At 37.3% G+C, this 16,782-nt stretch overlaps 1 protein-coding gene across 2 annotated transcripts in view; it reads left to right on the top strand.

Moving 5' to 3' along the window:
• Positions 1-16,782, top strand: part of KCNH5 (potassium voltage-gated channel subfamily H member 5) — a 315,910-nt gene that overhangs the window by 22,792 nt on the left and 276,336 nt on the right. For both annotated transcript variants that reach the window (XM_077122436.1, XM_077122437.1), the window contains exons 2-3: positions 1,681-1,804; positions 11,184-11,290. In XM_077122436.1, coding sequence (XP_076978551.1) covers positions 1,681-1,804; positions 11,184-11,290 — 231 coding nt within the window. The remainder of the gene's footprint in view (positions 1-1,680; positions 1,805-11,183; positions 11,291-16,782) is intronic.

Raw genomic sequence — 16,782 nt, forward strand, 5'->3', positions numbered from 1 at the left:
CTTTTGTTCATGTGCTCTACCATCCCACGCTCCCAGGAAACTGTGCAGTATTCTCACAGGAGTGGACGGTTAAGGGGACAACACTCACCTCATGTGTTTCTCTTTTTTCAGCAATTTAGCCTTTCCATTTTTGCCAGCTCTTGGCTGCTTTCTAATGTTCTGATTTCTTTCGTATTTTATCCAGCATTTATCATTGTAATCAGCAAGAGGTTTCATCTGATAAAAATTACTGCCGTCGTTGTACTTCTCATTGTGCATTTAGAAATTCCATTTAGCGTATGTTTTATTCTGCCTTGCAGTTGCCTGTCACCTATTTATTTTCCTTGGTAGATGTAAGTTTTTTGAGAGTGAAAGGTTTGTTTTATTGATCTTTATTTATATTCCATTGCCTGACCCAGAACATGGATTTTTGCATAGCAGCTGCTCACTAAATATTGAATTGATTTGTTATTTCTTTGAAGACCAACTGTGAATCAGGATTTAAATTGGAATTCTTTTATCCATGAGTTCATTTCTCTTTTTAGGACACTGCCCTGAATTTGATTTCAAAGGAGTTTTGTTAAGATATCTATTGTACAATATTGCTTTTAAAAATTTACTCTTTTTTTTGTTTTGCTCTTCATTTCAATGTCAATATATTTATCATGTGATCTACAAAACTGCCACAGTTATTGCCTAAAAGCACTGGATTTCCGGTGGAGGTTAATATCAAAAGTTATTACTTTTTGTACTTTTTTTTTTACCTAAAGAAATATACTTCTCTATACAAAATAGAGCAATGTTTTAAACTTTTATTTACAATATTCATATTTTAAAAATTCTGTATAGTATGTGGTTGAAAATACCATCTTTGAATCATTTTATTTGTTTATTTATTTGAGTGCGTGGTCCGGGAATTGAACCCAGGTCTCCTGTGACTCATTTTATTTTTAAGAAGGATTCTTTGATCTTATTTTAAATCAGACTTCTCAAGATTTGCATACTGGCCAAGTAATTTTTCCTGTGATGTCAAAATCATATTGATAGAACTTTTTTTTTTTTTTTTTTTTAAGACAGAGAAGGAAGGAAGGATGGAAGGAAGGAAGGGAGGAAGAAAGGGAAACATTTTTTTTAAACATTTTCTTGTTTTTATTATATTTTGTTTGTTTGTTTGTTTTTTACATGGGCTGGGGCCGGGAATCGAACCGGGGTCCTCCGGCACGGCAGGCAAGCACTCTTGCCCGCTGAGCCACCGCGGCCTGCCTTGATAGAACTTTTGAAAGGGTCATCCAATTTGTCTCTGTTATCAAGTTCATCAGTTTCAATTTGTGAATAAGTGACTGTAGCCCTTAATAAATGAAATTGTCCTTGCTGTAATTATTGTAGTAGATGGCTTTTATTCAATACTCGCCATATTTGTTTCAATTGTTTAAAGTATACTTTAATACAAAGAGATATCATAAATTAACTTCTTGTTTACAAACTTAGAAATGGAGCTCTGAGTTTCTATACAAGTCATGCGGGTCTAATTTGATAATCATGCAGAACTTATGTCAATTTCAAGGATAGGTTCTATTACTTGTACTGTAACAAACCATAATTACATTTTTCCATCTTTATGAATTTGCCTTTTTAATGATCAGAGAGAAGTACATTGTTAAATGAGGCTAAATGACCGTCTTTTTCCTCTTTCTTCTTTAGAATCAAGTTTCTTACTGGGAAATGCCCAGATTGTGGATTGGCCTGTAGTTTATAGTAATGACGGTTTTTGTAAACTCTCTGGCTATCATCGAGCTGACGTCATGCAGAAAAGCAGCACTTGCAGGTAGGTCTCAGAACCTAGGTATTCCTTGGGTTTTTACTGCTATTGCTTTTTTGAGATTTTGAGAAGTATCGCTGTTCATATGTGTATATATTACGAAGTCCTCCTATCCCTCCTTGCTTCCTAATGTCTGCTTCCACCCTTGGGCTGTTTTCTTTGGCATGTGTAATTTACCTACAAAAGGGTTAAGTTTTGAAAATGCTGCCATGTTCTATTAGTATATTCCCACCCCTGAAATAACTCTGTTTTCCTTCCCATCGCCAGTGCTAGATTATAAATGCTTTGAAGGCAGGATTGCATCTTGTTCATTCAAGTATGCATTAGAAGACCCTGTCCAGTGTTTTGTATTAGTATGTATTGAATTAGATTGGTTTGTTTGCAATGAGCCCTAACCTAGGTTTCACGTGCTTTTATATAACATGCTTTTATTTATTGTATTTCATCCCGTATGTTAATGATATTTGAGGGGGCTGAGGGAGCAGAGAGCTTTGGATTGGTACAGTCTTTCAGTGTGGGAAATATGCATGTCTTCTCTTAGGTCTTCTTTACATATTATCAGAGCCAGTATTTCCAAAACAATCATTTTCTTACCATAAACAATTGTTACTTACTTGTACAGAATTCCCAGTGTGTTTTGCTAGTCTAAACATTGCAACCAGTTTAATGCCTTCACAGAGAAATGAAGATTAGCATCTAATATCCAAGCAAATTATTTCTGAGCCCTGTAAAATTTTCTTCTAGGTGTAATTTATTTTAATGAACCTCTTTAAAAATATTAAACTACCATGATTTTATTGCAGCATTATTTACAAGAGGGATGACCTAGAGATACTTGAAATGCCCAATAGTAGGGATGCAATAAAAAAAAAGCTATTGCCCTGGAAAAGCTTCACAACATATTGTTCTGTTTAAAACCCAAACAGTGTGCAAAATAATATCTGCATCATGATTCTGATTTTTTGTGTGTATTTTTCCCAGTTCATGTATTAATCTTTAATAGCTTTTGAGTATGAGAGTCAAGAAGACAGAGGGATACAAGGAAAAATTACCTATGAATTTATTATTACAGGGTTAGTATCTAAAAGTTTTGTAGTATTTTGGAATTACTGAATTACAGTTAAATATGGAGATAAATCATTTGATGCTAATAGCTTTGTGAATGATTCAAATAATTTCATTGATTTAATGGTAAGTTTCAGGCAAACATGAAAGAATCAGAAACTATAAATTAGTGAGCTTCAATCTGTGTGGGTAAATTTATATAGAAATTTATAACACTGTAAATGTCATAAAAATAATTACCTTTGTATACCACTAGCATTAGATGAATTAATATCAATAGATTAATATGGCTTCTGGATAAATGATTACATGTCCTATTTTTAAAATTTTCAGTGTGAATTATTTCATGGGAAATAATTACATTATTCTGTCTTTTTAAAATATCAAGAGGTTAAGATTTGTTTCTTCCCTTCCTTATCTTTTTATTTCTCTGACCTTTCCCTGCCCCTCCCCTGCATTGGCACAGATGCATAAAAACGAATTAAATATATTCTTCAGTTTGTCATGATGATATTACTGTGGGCAAGGTCTCTATTTTAATTTATTTACTTTATTTTATTGCTTTTTACCTTCATTCCTTTCTCCTTTCTCCTTCCTTAGTTACTTATCCTAGTGTGTTTATTGTATGTCTTTCTAATCCACCCTACATTTGTTTAAGTGTGTATTCTTGAAAAAATAATATTTTATATGCAAACATTTTTAAGAACTACATAATTTATATTATACAAGAAGAATTTATAGTTTCTTATTCTTCTACTCTCCCTTACGGTTTTGAGCTTTCAGCATGAAATCTAGTTCATTATGACTGACCATTCCATAGTGTTCCAGTGTCTTTTCAACCTTCATTTATTTATCCATTCTGCTAGTCGTGGAATCCAACTCCCAACCCTTTGCTACCACTGACAATTTGGAGGTAAAATTCTCATCCATATCTTCTTGAGGGTCTGTGTGAGAAGTTTTCTATGCCTATACCCAGAAGTGGGATTTCTGCATAGTAGCGTGTGTGCAGTTTGTAAATTAACTGCTGTAAGATTGCTTTCCAGTGTGCCCTCTGGACTCTAGTGTGACAGGCCGTGTGTGTGAGTTCCTATTTTCACCTGTTCTTGCTACTCCTTAATAGTATCTAAATTTCTATTTAAAAAAATCTGATGTGTGCTCATAAGTCTCTTCTTTTAAGCTAAAATTTCAAAAAAAAAATTCTTATGACATTTTAGGATCCCTAGGAATTACAAATCTAGTCAATTTTATTGCCTAAAAATTGATTTTCCAGGTGTTTGGATTATTTTGCTCTTTACTGGAGGACGTAAGAAGTATTGCATGTTTAAAGGAAATGATAGTTTGGGGAGATTGAGTTTAAGGTCATATGATCTTATCTCATGGCCCCTCAGCAGCCTTGACACTCCACACACACGTCGTTCAGGGGCCACTTTAGCACTTCTATTTTTTTGGAATAGGCAGGGTCCGGGAATCAAACCTGGGTCTCCGGGATGACAGGTGGGGATTCTGCCACTGAGCCACCATTGCATTACCCCACATTAGCATTTTACCTTTCATTAACCCAAAACTTTTAAAATCCCATTCTGTGTTGTTTTAGAATAGAGAGGTGAGAAAGGAATCACTAGGTAGGGAGAATCCATAAGTAGATGGATACTTTCAGATATTTTTTTCTGAAAGTCTGTTGATGATTTCTTACTGAAGCCATCAAAATAGACAATGGAGCAGAAATATTAAGAGACACTTTGTTGTATGTAATTCACGAGCAGTTTTATGAGCACAGGATTATCTCAGCAGCCAAGAGAGCACATGACACCTGCTGCATGTCAGTCTGTCTGTTTCCATTCAGCTGAGGGTCCTGCTTCTCACGATGGCACCACGTGGAGGGCAGAGGTCCTAGCGATGCCAGTTTCCAAAGGGAATGGCCAGCACTATCCCTGTTTCTCTTAGTTCCCATGTCATGGATCTCCTACTTATGACTTTATCTAAATTCTTTTAAGCCCTTAAATTAATGGTTGTGAAATCTTTTGGTTAAACCCACTGTATTAAGTAATGCCTTCCCAAATGACTTCTTTTGGATTTCTAAAACTTGTATTCTAATTTGTTTCTTATTTCCCATCCTTACTTTCTGTCAGGCTTCCCCTTTTTTTCTTTTATTTTTTGACCTATAGGTCTCAGTCCATCCTTCCATTAATCTTTTTTTTTTATTGTGTAATATAGCATATATAGAAAGCAAAGAAAGAAAAAAGCGATATTTTTCAAAGCACTCTTCAACAAGTAGTTATAGGACAGATCCCAGAGTTTGTCATGGATTACCCTACCATCGTCTCAGATTTTTCCTTCTAGCTGCTCTAGCATATAGGAGGCTAGAAGGCTTAAATATTTTTTTATCATCACAATCAAGTTTTTTTGTGAAAAAAATATATACAAAAAAACAAATAAATCTCAAAGCACAGCACCACAGTTAGTTATAGAACATATTTCAGAGTTTTACTTCTAGTTGCTCAAATATACTGGAAACTAAAAGAAAGCAATTTAATGATTCAGCACTCATACTCATTTGTTAAAGTTTACTTTCTCTGTATAATGCCAACATCACCTTTGATCTTTCTATCCCTCTCTATAGGGGTGTTTGGGCTATGGCTGTTCTAACTTTTTCATGTTGAAAGGATGTCGCTAATATGGGGTAGGGAGATGTAACTCTTTGATGTTCTGGAGAGGCTGGGTCCCCTAGGTTTCAAGATTTATCTAGTCCAGGGACCCATCTGGAGGTTGTAGGTTTCTAGAAAGTTACTCTAGTGCGTGGAACCCTTGTAGAATTTTATATATTGCCCTAGGTGTTCTTTAGAGTTGGCTGGAATGGTCCTGGTTGGGGTTTGGCAGGTTATAACAGGTAGCAAGGTCTGACTGAAGCTTGCGGTAAGAGCACCTTCCAGAGTAGACTCTCAACTCTACTTGAACTTTCTCTGCCACTGATACTTTATTAGTTATACTTCTTTCCCCCTTTTTGGTCAGGATGGAATTGTTGCTCCCACTGTCAGGCCTGGACTCATTCCTGGGAGTCATCTCCCAAGCTGCCAGGAAGACATTCACCCCTGGATGTCGTGTCCCACGTAGAAGGGAGGGCAATAGTTTCACTTGCAGAGTTAGCCTTAGAGAGAGAGAAGCCACATGTGAGCAACAAACGAGGTCCTCTGGAGGTGACTCTTAGGGATGTCAATAGATAGGCTAAGTTTCCCATTACGTACATAAGCTTCATAAGAGCAGCCTCAAGATCAAGGGCTTGGCTTGACACCCACTGATTTGGGTATCCCTAAAGTTTGACACGGTATCAGGAATTCCCTGATGGTAAAGTTTAAGAGTTCCATATTTTTTCTCCCATCCCTCAAGGGACTTTGCCGATACTTTTTGATTATCTGCTTAAGATACTCTAGGATTTGTCCAGGCATTCCATTAAGCTATACAGGATTAAAGGACCTCTTATTCTGGCCTGGCTGTGTTTCAGTTGTTCAAATGAGTTACACCCTTCCATTAATCTTTATAATGATTCTAGTGTTGCGGCTGATTCTGAGCTGGAGACCGTATTTATCTACTGCATTAAGGCAATCTGTATTGTGTTTTTGACAAAGTGTTTGTTCGTCTCTGGACCATAGCCTGCAGGTAATACCATCCTTCACTGGTGGTGACCGGATGCTGGTGTTGTTTTAGTCCAGGAACATTGTGGACTATTAGCAGATGGAGACAGGTTGGTGGAACCCATGATTAGGTTTTTGCTTTTAGAGTCTGTAATTTCCTGTCTCTCTTGAAAGTCTATCAACATCGTAGCCATCCTTATTCTTAGGTGTCACAACGAGGCTTGTGTGTGAGATTTGACAGCAGAACAAGGTATCTAAGAATAAATATCTTCTTGTGAACCGCAGTCACCTGCCCTGTACGAGTTCCTAGGGCAGAATACACATAAGGGAATAAACATATACTACCAGATGCTCCGGCAAGCTTGATGTGACCTCAGCCAGGTCCAAGGACTTCTCCCCTGCTTCTGAGACTAAATCTTACAGTGAGTCAGTTGTGTAAGAAGGGAAGTGGCCAGATTATCCAGAACCAGCCCTGAGTCAGCATTTGCTTTAACCTTGTGGATTCACAAAGGAGGAAGATGCTCAGAACCATGTGCATCTACTTTTGAGACACAGGGACCCTAGCCATTAGCACACATGGCCCAATCTGTGTCCTAGAATTGTTTGGAAGCAGGGAAGTAGAAATGAGGCTAGGACATCCTTCCTTAACCCCATCCATGTGAAGTATTCCAGTAATAATTCAGCAGTTGTTCAGCACATTATAATTTGCAATTTCAATGTTTTAATCCTCGCCATTAGAGTTATATTATCATTATCGTCATTTTACTGATGAGGAAACTGAGGGTCAGAGAGTTCATATGACTTGCCCATGAATTAAACAGTTAGTTAAGCGATCATCCAAGTTCTTTGGTTTTTCTGTTGTATCATGACTGCTCAATATTTATAGCAGAGTTCAGTTGCTTCTGTGAATTCAATTTTATTTGCCTTCCAATAAAATGACAGTGCAGTTGTAGTGGTCATTTATAATTAATGGAAAGGGAGCTTGGCATTCTAAGAGAGCCATTCGAAATTGTGTAATATTTTATAGCCCCATTATGTATTTCTTGAGAATATTCGATGAGACACTAAAGCCAAATACGATTATTATGCAAATAGTCTCTCATTTCTGATGGTTACCATTTCTAAAACTTTGGTCCCTTCAAATTCCATTAATTATTCAAAAACTGCATTGAGTTTCAGCTTCAGGTATCTGGAGTCAGGTTGTATGAAACTACGTTTTGATTTTGATTGTCATAAAGACAATCAATATTTACAAATAACAAACATAAAAAATAAACAAATATGCCATTCCTATAAAGAACATTGAACCATTGATTTAGTCAGTATGATTTGGACAACTCTGGATAGAAACACTTTCATAAATTAAATTAACCTCCAGAACTGTTGCCTTGGAAGGATGGATAGTACATTTTAACATTCTTTATAGTCCTTAGTTTTGCAATACATTTTATTACTAAGCTGCTGCATTTTACAACTGCAAATATGTTTCTGTCACTGGAAATATACTAGACTTAAAATGAAAAATATGAGTGAAACAACAAGAATGATAGACTATTTTTAAGTCTTCAGATTGTAATAATCTGGGATTTTCAAAAATAGTGCTTTTATTTTCCTAGAACAAATGATCTTAGCATTGGGAAGGCTAAACTAATTAGGAATATGTTATAGAATTTTCATCATTTGTTTGAAAAATTACTTGTTCATTTTCATCTTCTTTTCGGAATTTTAACTGCATCAGATTAATGTTGTATTTCTTTTCAAATGGTAATATTATACCTATCCCTAAAATAGTTTTTCTTTATTTGATTTGACTTGTAACTTATTTTCGAATCTTACGGTTCAATTTTCAATTTTTATTCTAGTTGCTGTAGGGTTAAATTTTCAGTTTTTATTCTAGTTATATAGAAGATACTTTCTATATCTTCTGGTTATATTGCTGGTTATATAGAAGATACTTTCTTTTTTTTTCTGTTGGTCAATTGTGAACATTCTGTTTCAGTTTTTTGAACTCTACAGGTCTGCCATTTAGTAGCAGGAGTAAAACAATTTACTTTTTAATTTTAAGGTTACAAATATTAGTTGGCTTTATTGCCCTTAGCCTAAATTCTTCTTGGTTTTTCATTTGTTTCCTCTTTAGTAAAGAGGGTTGAGCTTAAAAATAAGTCAATAAAAATACTAAGGAGCCTTTAGCTTAAAAATAAGTCAATAAAAAACTGGTTAATTTTAAATCTTCACCTTTCTGTAAAAACATCACTGAAAGTATTAAACTAATATTTTATATATTTTTTGGGGGGATGGTGGTGGTGGTTTTGCCATTATTTGTTGCTCCTAATTTAATTAGCATGCCTTCAAGAGATTTTAATAAAATCACAGTAATTGAAATTCCAGCTTTGACAGGAACTTTTCAATGTCATCTTACAGACAGAAGGTGCTATGAAAGCTTCCTAAGAAGCAAGTGTATTTATTAGTCTAGATAAAAGAGTTTGGAGTTAAAGCCTACCATTTTATTTGGATATTTTCTAGCTTATTTTACTGTTGTAATGATAGATTTAAAAAATGAAATATGGAAACTTTGTAATTGAAAAGGCAGGATACCGATTTCTCAAGGGTGAGACAATCTTTGCCCTGCCTCAAGCACTTCTTTTCATTTTTTAGTTCTGGAATTCTAATTGCCTAAGTGTTGCCAAGATATGGGCCTGAGTTCTGTAATTTCCAGTCATGATATAGTATGGCTTTTGGATGGTGCTATTCTTTGTGGGGTCTTGCTAACAAACTATGATTTTCTATTATAAATTTTATAGACTGACACATTCAGGGGTAGATTTTCCTTAAAAAAAGTGTAGCCTAACCTTGAGAGATCCTCATTGAATAGATGCCTTTCCAGGCTGTATGTCTAAGTGAGCTTTTATCACTTTTGTATACTTTTTCTTAAAGGGGGATCCCCAAATTGCATAAGCTTCAGGCCCCGTGAAACTTGGATCTACATCTGGAAATATACCAGAACTCTTTAAAATCTGGAAGAAAAGCAGTAAAAAAGATTCACATTTGACCCTTGACATCTTAGTCAAGGCATTTTCTGTGCCACATGTTCCACACTGGTAGAAGGAATGCTCTGTAGATGAGCACTAACTAGTAGAGCCACTGGTTTCTACAACCAGATGCACAACTGATGATTTTGAAAGCATCAGTAATGGAGTTTTAGATGCATATAGGTCTTGAGCGAGTTCTGTTTTGTGGATAATCAGATTTTTGATGAGATTTTCTTGGAAGAATAGAAGATGTCCAATATTAGGAAATTGTTGTGGAGGCTAGAAGCTCACTCCTTCCTCTGCATTTTGTTTTGTCTGTTTCTCTAGCCGTAGTGATAGTGTATGTCTGCTTTGAATTGTCACCTACATTTTCCTGATTAGTCTCTATCTATCTTAAGAAAATCTTCCCAAATGATGTAAAATGCCAACCTCATTTTTCACGATAGTGTGGAACCATAAAAAGACCTTGCGAGTGTTTTTTGAACTCTCTGACAAACATTTGTCAAAGTATTAAAAGGTCTGACTGCTGGTTATCAATGTATAGGGAAATGAAAATAATAGTTAAACTAATATTTATTCAGTACACTCTAACTTATAGCATGAGAAACAGTGAGAATTAGTGTTTTATTTCTTTGTGAAAAATGTATATATCACCACTGGTTTGAACGGTATTTGCCATCGTCTTCTATTATAATGTATGAAGTGAGAGTAATTTCTATTCCTGGGAAATAGCTATGTTCCTGTGTAAGTCTGTATCAACTTCAAATATTTTATCATTTGCACTTTCACTATCATGCACTATTTCCGCGAGTTGCTTTCACGTGAAGACTTTTGCTGGTATTGCTTCTTGTGGGAAATACGTGTCCTCTTTGTCACGGCCTCTTTTCTCACTTGGGTTGCCCCGTGCCCCTGCACTGTGCTCCTAGGCTGCACGTCTGCGTGTGCTCAGCTCACCGCGGGCATCCGCTTCCTTCTCACCTCCGCTCACGTTTGATTAGAATTTCACCCGTGACATTTTCAGTTTTCGTTTCTTTGCTTCTCTTTTCATCTTGGTGGGATGATTCCCACCTTCAGTTATCGATTGTTGTGAAAGCTCACCTGGGTTTATCCCTGGGAGACAGGAAGCAACACAACTGCATACTTTGCTGCGTGCGAGTGACCTGGAGAGCAGATGCCCAGTGCCCCGTCCCAGGCATACTTTAAAAGAAGAGGTGTGGTTGGTTGCACTCACGGTGTGCATTTGCTGTTTAGGGAGTGGTTTTGGACCGAAGAAGCTAGCAGTGACGTTTGTGTTTTCTGAGATTATTGACAATGTTAATATGCTGCCGTAACTGAAATTTGAACTGTGTTTGAGAAACTGGGGTTATTTAACTAAACCATGGTAACCGAAATTCCTGCACATTGAAACTGTGAAAAGTGAAGTTCCATTGTGTGTGTGTGTGTGTGCATGAAGTAGCTACTGAAGCTGCCTTTTCCTAAGTAGTTTAACAATCATGTGGCACCACAAATAAAACATAGTTTAACTCTTTTAGCTCATCTTGTGAGAACAACAGTGTATTTTGTAACTAAATTTGAATACTTATAAGGCAAAGTCAACTGTGTGATGTTATGTAGCATTTGGTAAGCAACTGAAATGTAATTTCTTTCTTTTTGTTTTTTCAGTTTTATGTATGGAGAATTGACTGACAAGAAAACCATTGACAAAGTCAGGCAGACTTTTGATAACTATGAGTCGAACTGCTTTGAAGTTCTCCTATACAAGAAAAACAGTAGGTATCTAAGCTATCGATAAGATGTGCCAACTCTTTATTAGTGTTACGTTTTGGTAAGCGGTAGTTGAACTACAGTGTGGAGAAACTGTAAAATTCAAATTGTTCTTTCGCTTTGTAGGGGTGGGTGGGGGCTGACGAGAATAGATAAAATTGAGAAATGATTCTACTTATGAGAACAGCCTTTCAAGGAATGGGAGAAAGTTATAGTGCCTTTTAAAGGTGATTTTTTAAAAATGCCAGACAGAAAATATTTTGTAATTATTTTGTAACAAAGTTCTAATAGAAATATGGCAACTAACAATGACAGTTGAGTCATTTTTATTTATTTCTACTTATGGTTAAAGGAAAAGGTGGTGGGCCTCACTGGGTGCGTGTGATCACCTTTTTGCACATGCATAATAACGTGTGAATGTATGGATCTCCTCGAGGTGAACCTTTGCCAGTATCGCCTTTTGCTACAAGTCAGACTGTCCCAGGTGGAAGGCTGTTGAAAGTCATCATGACTTTCAGAACATGCCATTCACGTCTGGTAAATATTTGTTCTGAGTTGCCTTCTAAGATGCAATTCGTGAGTTGTCAGTTGCACATCATATAATCGGATAAACTTCCTGATACAGACTCCTCATCAGGAGTTGGAAGTAGAAACAGCCAAATAAAAAACAACCTTGTGTACTCACCAACCAAGTCCACTTCCTCCCTTATTTTCTTCTTCTTCTTCTTTTTTTTCCGCATGAACAGGCTCTGGGAATTGAACCCGGGTCTCTGGTGTGGCAGGCGAGAATTCTGCCACTGAGCCACCGTTGCACTGCCCTTGACTTTCTTTTAATAATCAGCTATATTTGTCTCTCTTTGATACTTCTCCAAATTGTTCTTTCTTTCTTTTTAAGAATGATCACTTCCTAAAGTGGATCTGGTATTAATGATAAATGATAAATGATATTAATGATAATGATAAATAATGACTCATTATTGTCTTCAGTAGAAGTTGATGGTTACTAATTCCCCCCCCCCCCCCAGTTTAGGAAATATTCTCCTTCAATAAGAAACTTTTATTCCATGTTCAGTGCCTGTTGGAGCTTGTGGAGCAAAATGTACCCCTCCATTTTACCTCAAACGTTTGTTCTGTAGGAATATTGGTAATTGAAAGTAGTTCCTCTTTTTATGAATGGATTATCTAAGGAATATCAGTAATCACAGATTTCAGAGCTGTGCACATGGTGCTGGGGACACTTGTCTCCAGTGGTTTTACCTAGGGAGTGTCTTAACCTTTTATTAATTTTAGAATCAAGGCCAGAAATACCTTGAAATTACAGTCATATTTGGGGTTGGCTTGTTACCTAGAATGCAAACCATCCTAATTATCAGCTCTGTCCTCTGTGAGAGAAAAGGCGGAGTAGGTACTTTCTGTATCTTTTCTACCAGGTTCGAATAGATAATTAATAATACCTAAACGCCTCCATTTTCAGGCAGATTCATTACCTCTTGAGTGATTTACATATAAACCCTGAGTTAAGCTAATAATTTCAGACTATTCCGTATCACTAAGGTCATTCACCTGGACATTTAAGCACAATATCCTCGACTTCATCCGATGTTAAAGCATCAAATGCAAGTCTGTAAGTGTCTGAATTTCTCAAAAATACCTCAGTGGAATTCCCTTTTATTTTCTGTAAATCACATTGGCTGTGACTTTCACTTTACGTTTCTGAAAGTCTCCTTCCAGGGTGGTCAGATATTTTGCTTTATTTTAATGACTTGGAGTAATTTTCCAACTTTTGTTCAGACCCGACTGGTTCTTTTTAGACAGCTGTCTCTATAGGTATATGTATACCTATATAGGTACACACCCCATAGCACTATAGGTTAAAACTTGTGTGTCTTATCTTTACAGTGTTTACACTGTACTCTTTGTTTTTATGTGAAACATTGGCATTGTCACTGTACCGTATTAAGTGCTACCCTATTTAAAAGCAGCTCTTTACAACTTGTAAATAGTGAGTCGAAGGCTTTTGAACTTCAACTGAACCCCCAAAAGTATAGTCCTGTGACTATTTTATGTTAGGAAGAAGAATTCTCATACTCTTGAAAAAAGTATTTTGAGAATACCCGTATGCCAAGTCATCCCAGCATTTCCACGAAGTAACTGGTTTAGAACCCGCTTTGTGAGTGGGGGAACTGGATATCTGGTTTCACGTGTTACCACTGATTTTTGGTTTGCAGTCTCTGTTCTCTAGGTCCTGTGCTCTGGTTGGTGGCAGGTTGTTTCTGTTGTTGGGGAATAAATCGTAGCCCTGGAACGATGACTTAAATGGACTCCTTCTGTTTACACAAAGGGAGAAGTCTGACAGCCGGCCGCTGTCGGCAGGCCCTGCTGAGGCACTGCTCTGAAGTTCCCAGTCCCCACAGGTCTTGGGCCTCAACCCTTCCAGCCCCCTTGTGTCACCACCCCCAGACCCCAAAACCAGCATGGGAAGGATTTATCACCAACTACTTGGCAAGCACTCAACTTACTTTGGGGTGTCTGACCCTGTGGCCCAACTTGAAAATAATCTACCATGATACCCAAAAGTAATTTTAAAGCCGAACCTTGGCTCTATGCCAGAGTTTAAAAATTTGCTGTTTTCATAGGAAGGCACGAATGTAACATCATCTCTTTCTGTGAAGGTTTCTAAAAGACCCTGTAAAACAACTTATTTTTAAGGCCCTTGTCTCTTTGTTTCTGACCTCTCTGCCTTCATTGAGAGGCTCACTGTGCTGGAACAGCCATAGGCCATGTATCTTTTTGTGTCTAGGTCTGTTGATTTGTAAAACTGTGCACAGTTCCTGGACATTCTGTCGAAGAAGAAACAGAAAACAAGGAACAAGCCTCTTGGGGAGACAGTGCAGTTGTTTTTGAGGTACCTGTCTCATCCTGTAATGGGTCTAGAGAGAGCTATGTATTTCCATCAGCCCCTGTGGGGCATGGAAGACCTGGGTGGGAGAACTGAGTATTACCCAAAAAAATCCTCTTAGTTCTCTGACCACTTGGACCCAGTGGTCAAGTCTCCTCAACTTATTTTCATGACAAATTGGCTTTTATGGTGGCATTGGGTGATTTTTTTTTTTTTTTGGCCACAGATAATGGATTTACTGTTAATTTGAATTTGTTGGAAGCCACGAAGAGGTTATCAATTCTTGTTTGTATTAATCTGTGTTAATAGCTGCACATTTTCCTCCCCAAATCTCACAAAAATCTTTATGTCTTAAAGATAGCATATTTGGAGCAGCTTTATTACACTGTGCCTTGGAGAGAATGTTATGGAAAGTGTCGTTTTTATTCTAATGAACATTCTTTCAATTTAATGGACAATTACTCCTGTGAAGGCATTTTTTCCTGCCTTTAGATATTCATTATTTGACATAATGCCAGTTTCTGATTTGGCCAAATCATAAGCCTTGCATGCTTTGAAACTCTGTGTCTTCTGGTGTCTGCAGGAGTAGTGTTTGAAGGATGTGAGAGTAAGTCCAGATTCACACTGTGGGTGAGGGAAGTACGAGGCAGTGGCTTGTGAAGATGCCTGAGGCTCTCAAGGGTTAGGGACAAGTCTCTTTTTTTCCTTTCTTTAAGACTTCCTTAAAGGTTTCAGTTAGAACTCTGTTTACATCAGGCATCAAGTATTGCTGATGTCTTCTCACCTCTGATATGGCCATGCAATCAAAGCCAGAGAGCCTGCCATCATCTTACCAATGAGAAAACCTTGAGATTGAGACAGCACCCCAGTGTTCTTCCAAGAGAACTGTGTGTTAGAGTGTCAGGTGTGGGGGTTATGGTTAATTCTCAAGGTGGCAGGAAGAGAGAAATAGCACGTAGGAGCAGTGATGCTTGGGGACACCAGCAAAGGGGAAGCTGTGGGAGCGGTGGGGACCCAGGCCTAAAGGTGATGGTGGCTTTACTTAAGTATCAAGATTGCTTTTAGGTACCTACATCTGGGCTATTAAGATGTAAATAAAAATACTATTCAGGGGCACCATTTACTGAATGATGTGCTGGTCATCGTGCTAATTCACTTTAATCTTTACGGTGGCCCTAAGACGTACTGCACAATTCTTATCCTCATTGCGTAGATGAGAAAACTGAGGCTCAGAGATGTTACATCCCCTGTCTAATACCAGATCATTAGTAAGTAGCAAAGCTGGGATTGGAACCCAGGTCTTTCTGGATCTTAAACTTGATTGATTACGTACTCCCCCAAACTGGGTGTCTATTTAGGCATTGATGGATGTGGTGGGAAAGTAAGGCGGTTACAACATGCACCCCGAATTGAATTCTGCTTTGTTCTGTGGTCTCTTGGGTGCTGAAAAGAGAGGAGAGCCCAAGTTGGTCTCTCTGGCTCACTTTGGAATTGCTGTCTTCGCATGGCAACCTCACCACAGGCTCTGTCTGTGATGCCTTCTTTTGCCCTGAGAGCCATCTCTCATCTTGCCCATCCAAGACCTTCTTCCTACGTGACCTCAGTCTAAACCAGCCCAGCAGCACAGTCTGAATGTGATGGACGACAAAATTCATACCCCATCTGACCCTTCTACGTTTCTTTCCTCCGTCCTTAGGCAAAGTTTTGGATGCTCTTAAACCTCGTTGCTCTTTTCCTCACCATCACTTTTCTTAACATTTGTTCTCTTTGCCTTGTCCTCAGTCAGCTTCCAGCTGAACTTTGGGAAGCTTTTTATGACTCCTTCGGGTTCTGACCTTTCTCCCTTAGGCCATCTAATGTGTAGAAACAAAAATCAGCTTTACTGCATTTTTTTATAGTCAATACTTCCCTACAAAAAACTCCTTATCTTCTCCTTGCTGCCTTTCTAGCTCCTTCTAAGAACGGAAAGTTTTTGCATCCACCCTCAACATCATGTCTGTCACTTCTGCCATCTGTTTTACCAGTTTCTTTGAGCCATTAGGCAAAACTTACAGTTTTCTCATTCATTTCACCACCCTACCCTTAGCATTTTGCTGGAAAGCTTTATGCTGTGAATAAACCTCTTCTCACTTACCAAGTCAGTTTTATTTTTTCTTCATCTATGCCTCCAAACATGATAAAAATGAAACCTAGTATAGCCGGGAAGTCAAAATAAATAAACCCAAAACAGAACAAGTATAAGGAGTAAAAACAATAGGAAATAGAAGGAAAAACAAAAAACTGCTTAATTTTTTGATGAGTTGTAGTATTTTAAAAAAGATAAATTTTCAATTTAATAATAACAAATTAATCGTCATCCAATTCAACAACTATTAAAAAGTACCTGGTATTACCAGGTACTGTGTTACATTCAGAATATAATGGTAAAACAATGTCCCATGCTTTACTTTAAAATTTTGATTTTTTGGGTTGAAAAATGCATTTATTAATTTTGAATAACTAATAGCTGATATAAAATTAAGTATTTTTTATTCTGTGCAGCAATTAAAATATTGTTGTGTTATTGCTGATACTTTGATATAGCTGTCGGCAGCTGAA

Source organism: Tamandua tetradactyla, chromosome 12 (genome assembly GCF_023851605.1).
Source record: "Tamandua tetradactyla isolate mTamTet1 chromosome 12, mTamTet1.pri, whole genome shotgun sequence".
NCBI classification, from domain to species: domain Eukaryota; kingdom Metazoa; phylum Chordata; class Mammalia; order Pilosa; family Myrmecophagidae; genus Tamandua; species Tamandua tetradactyla.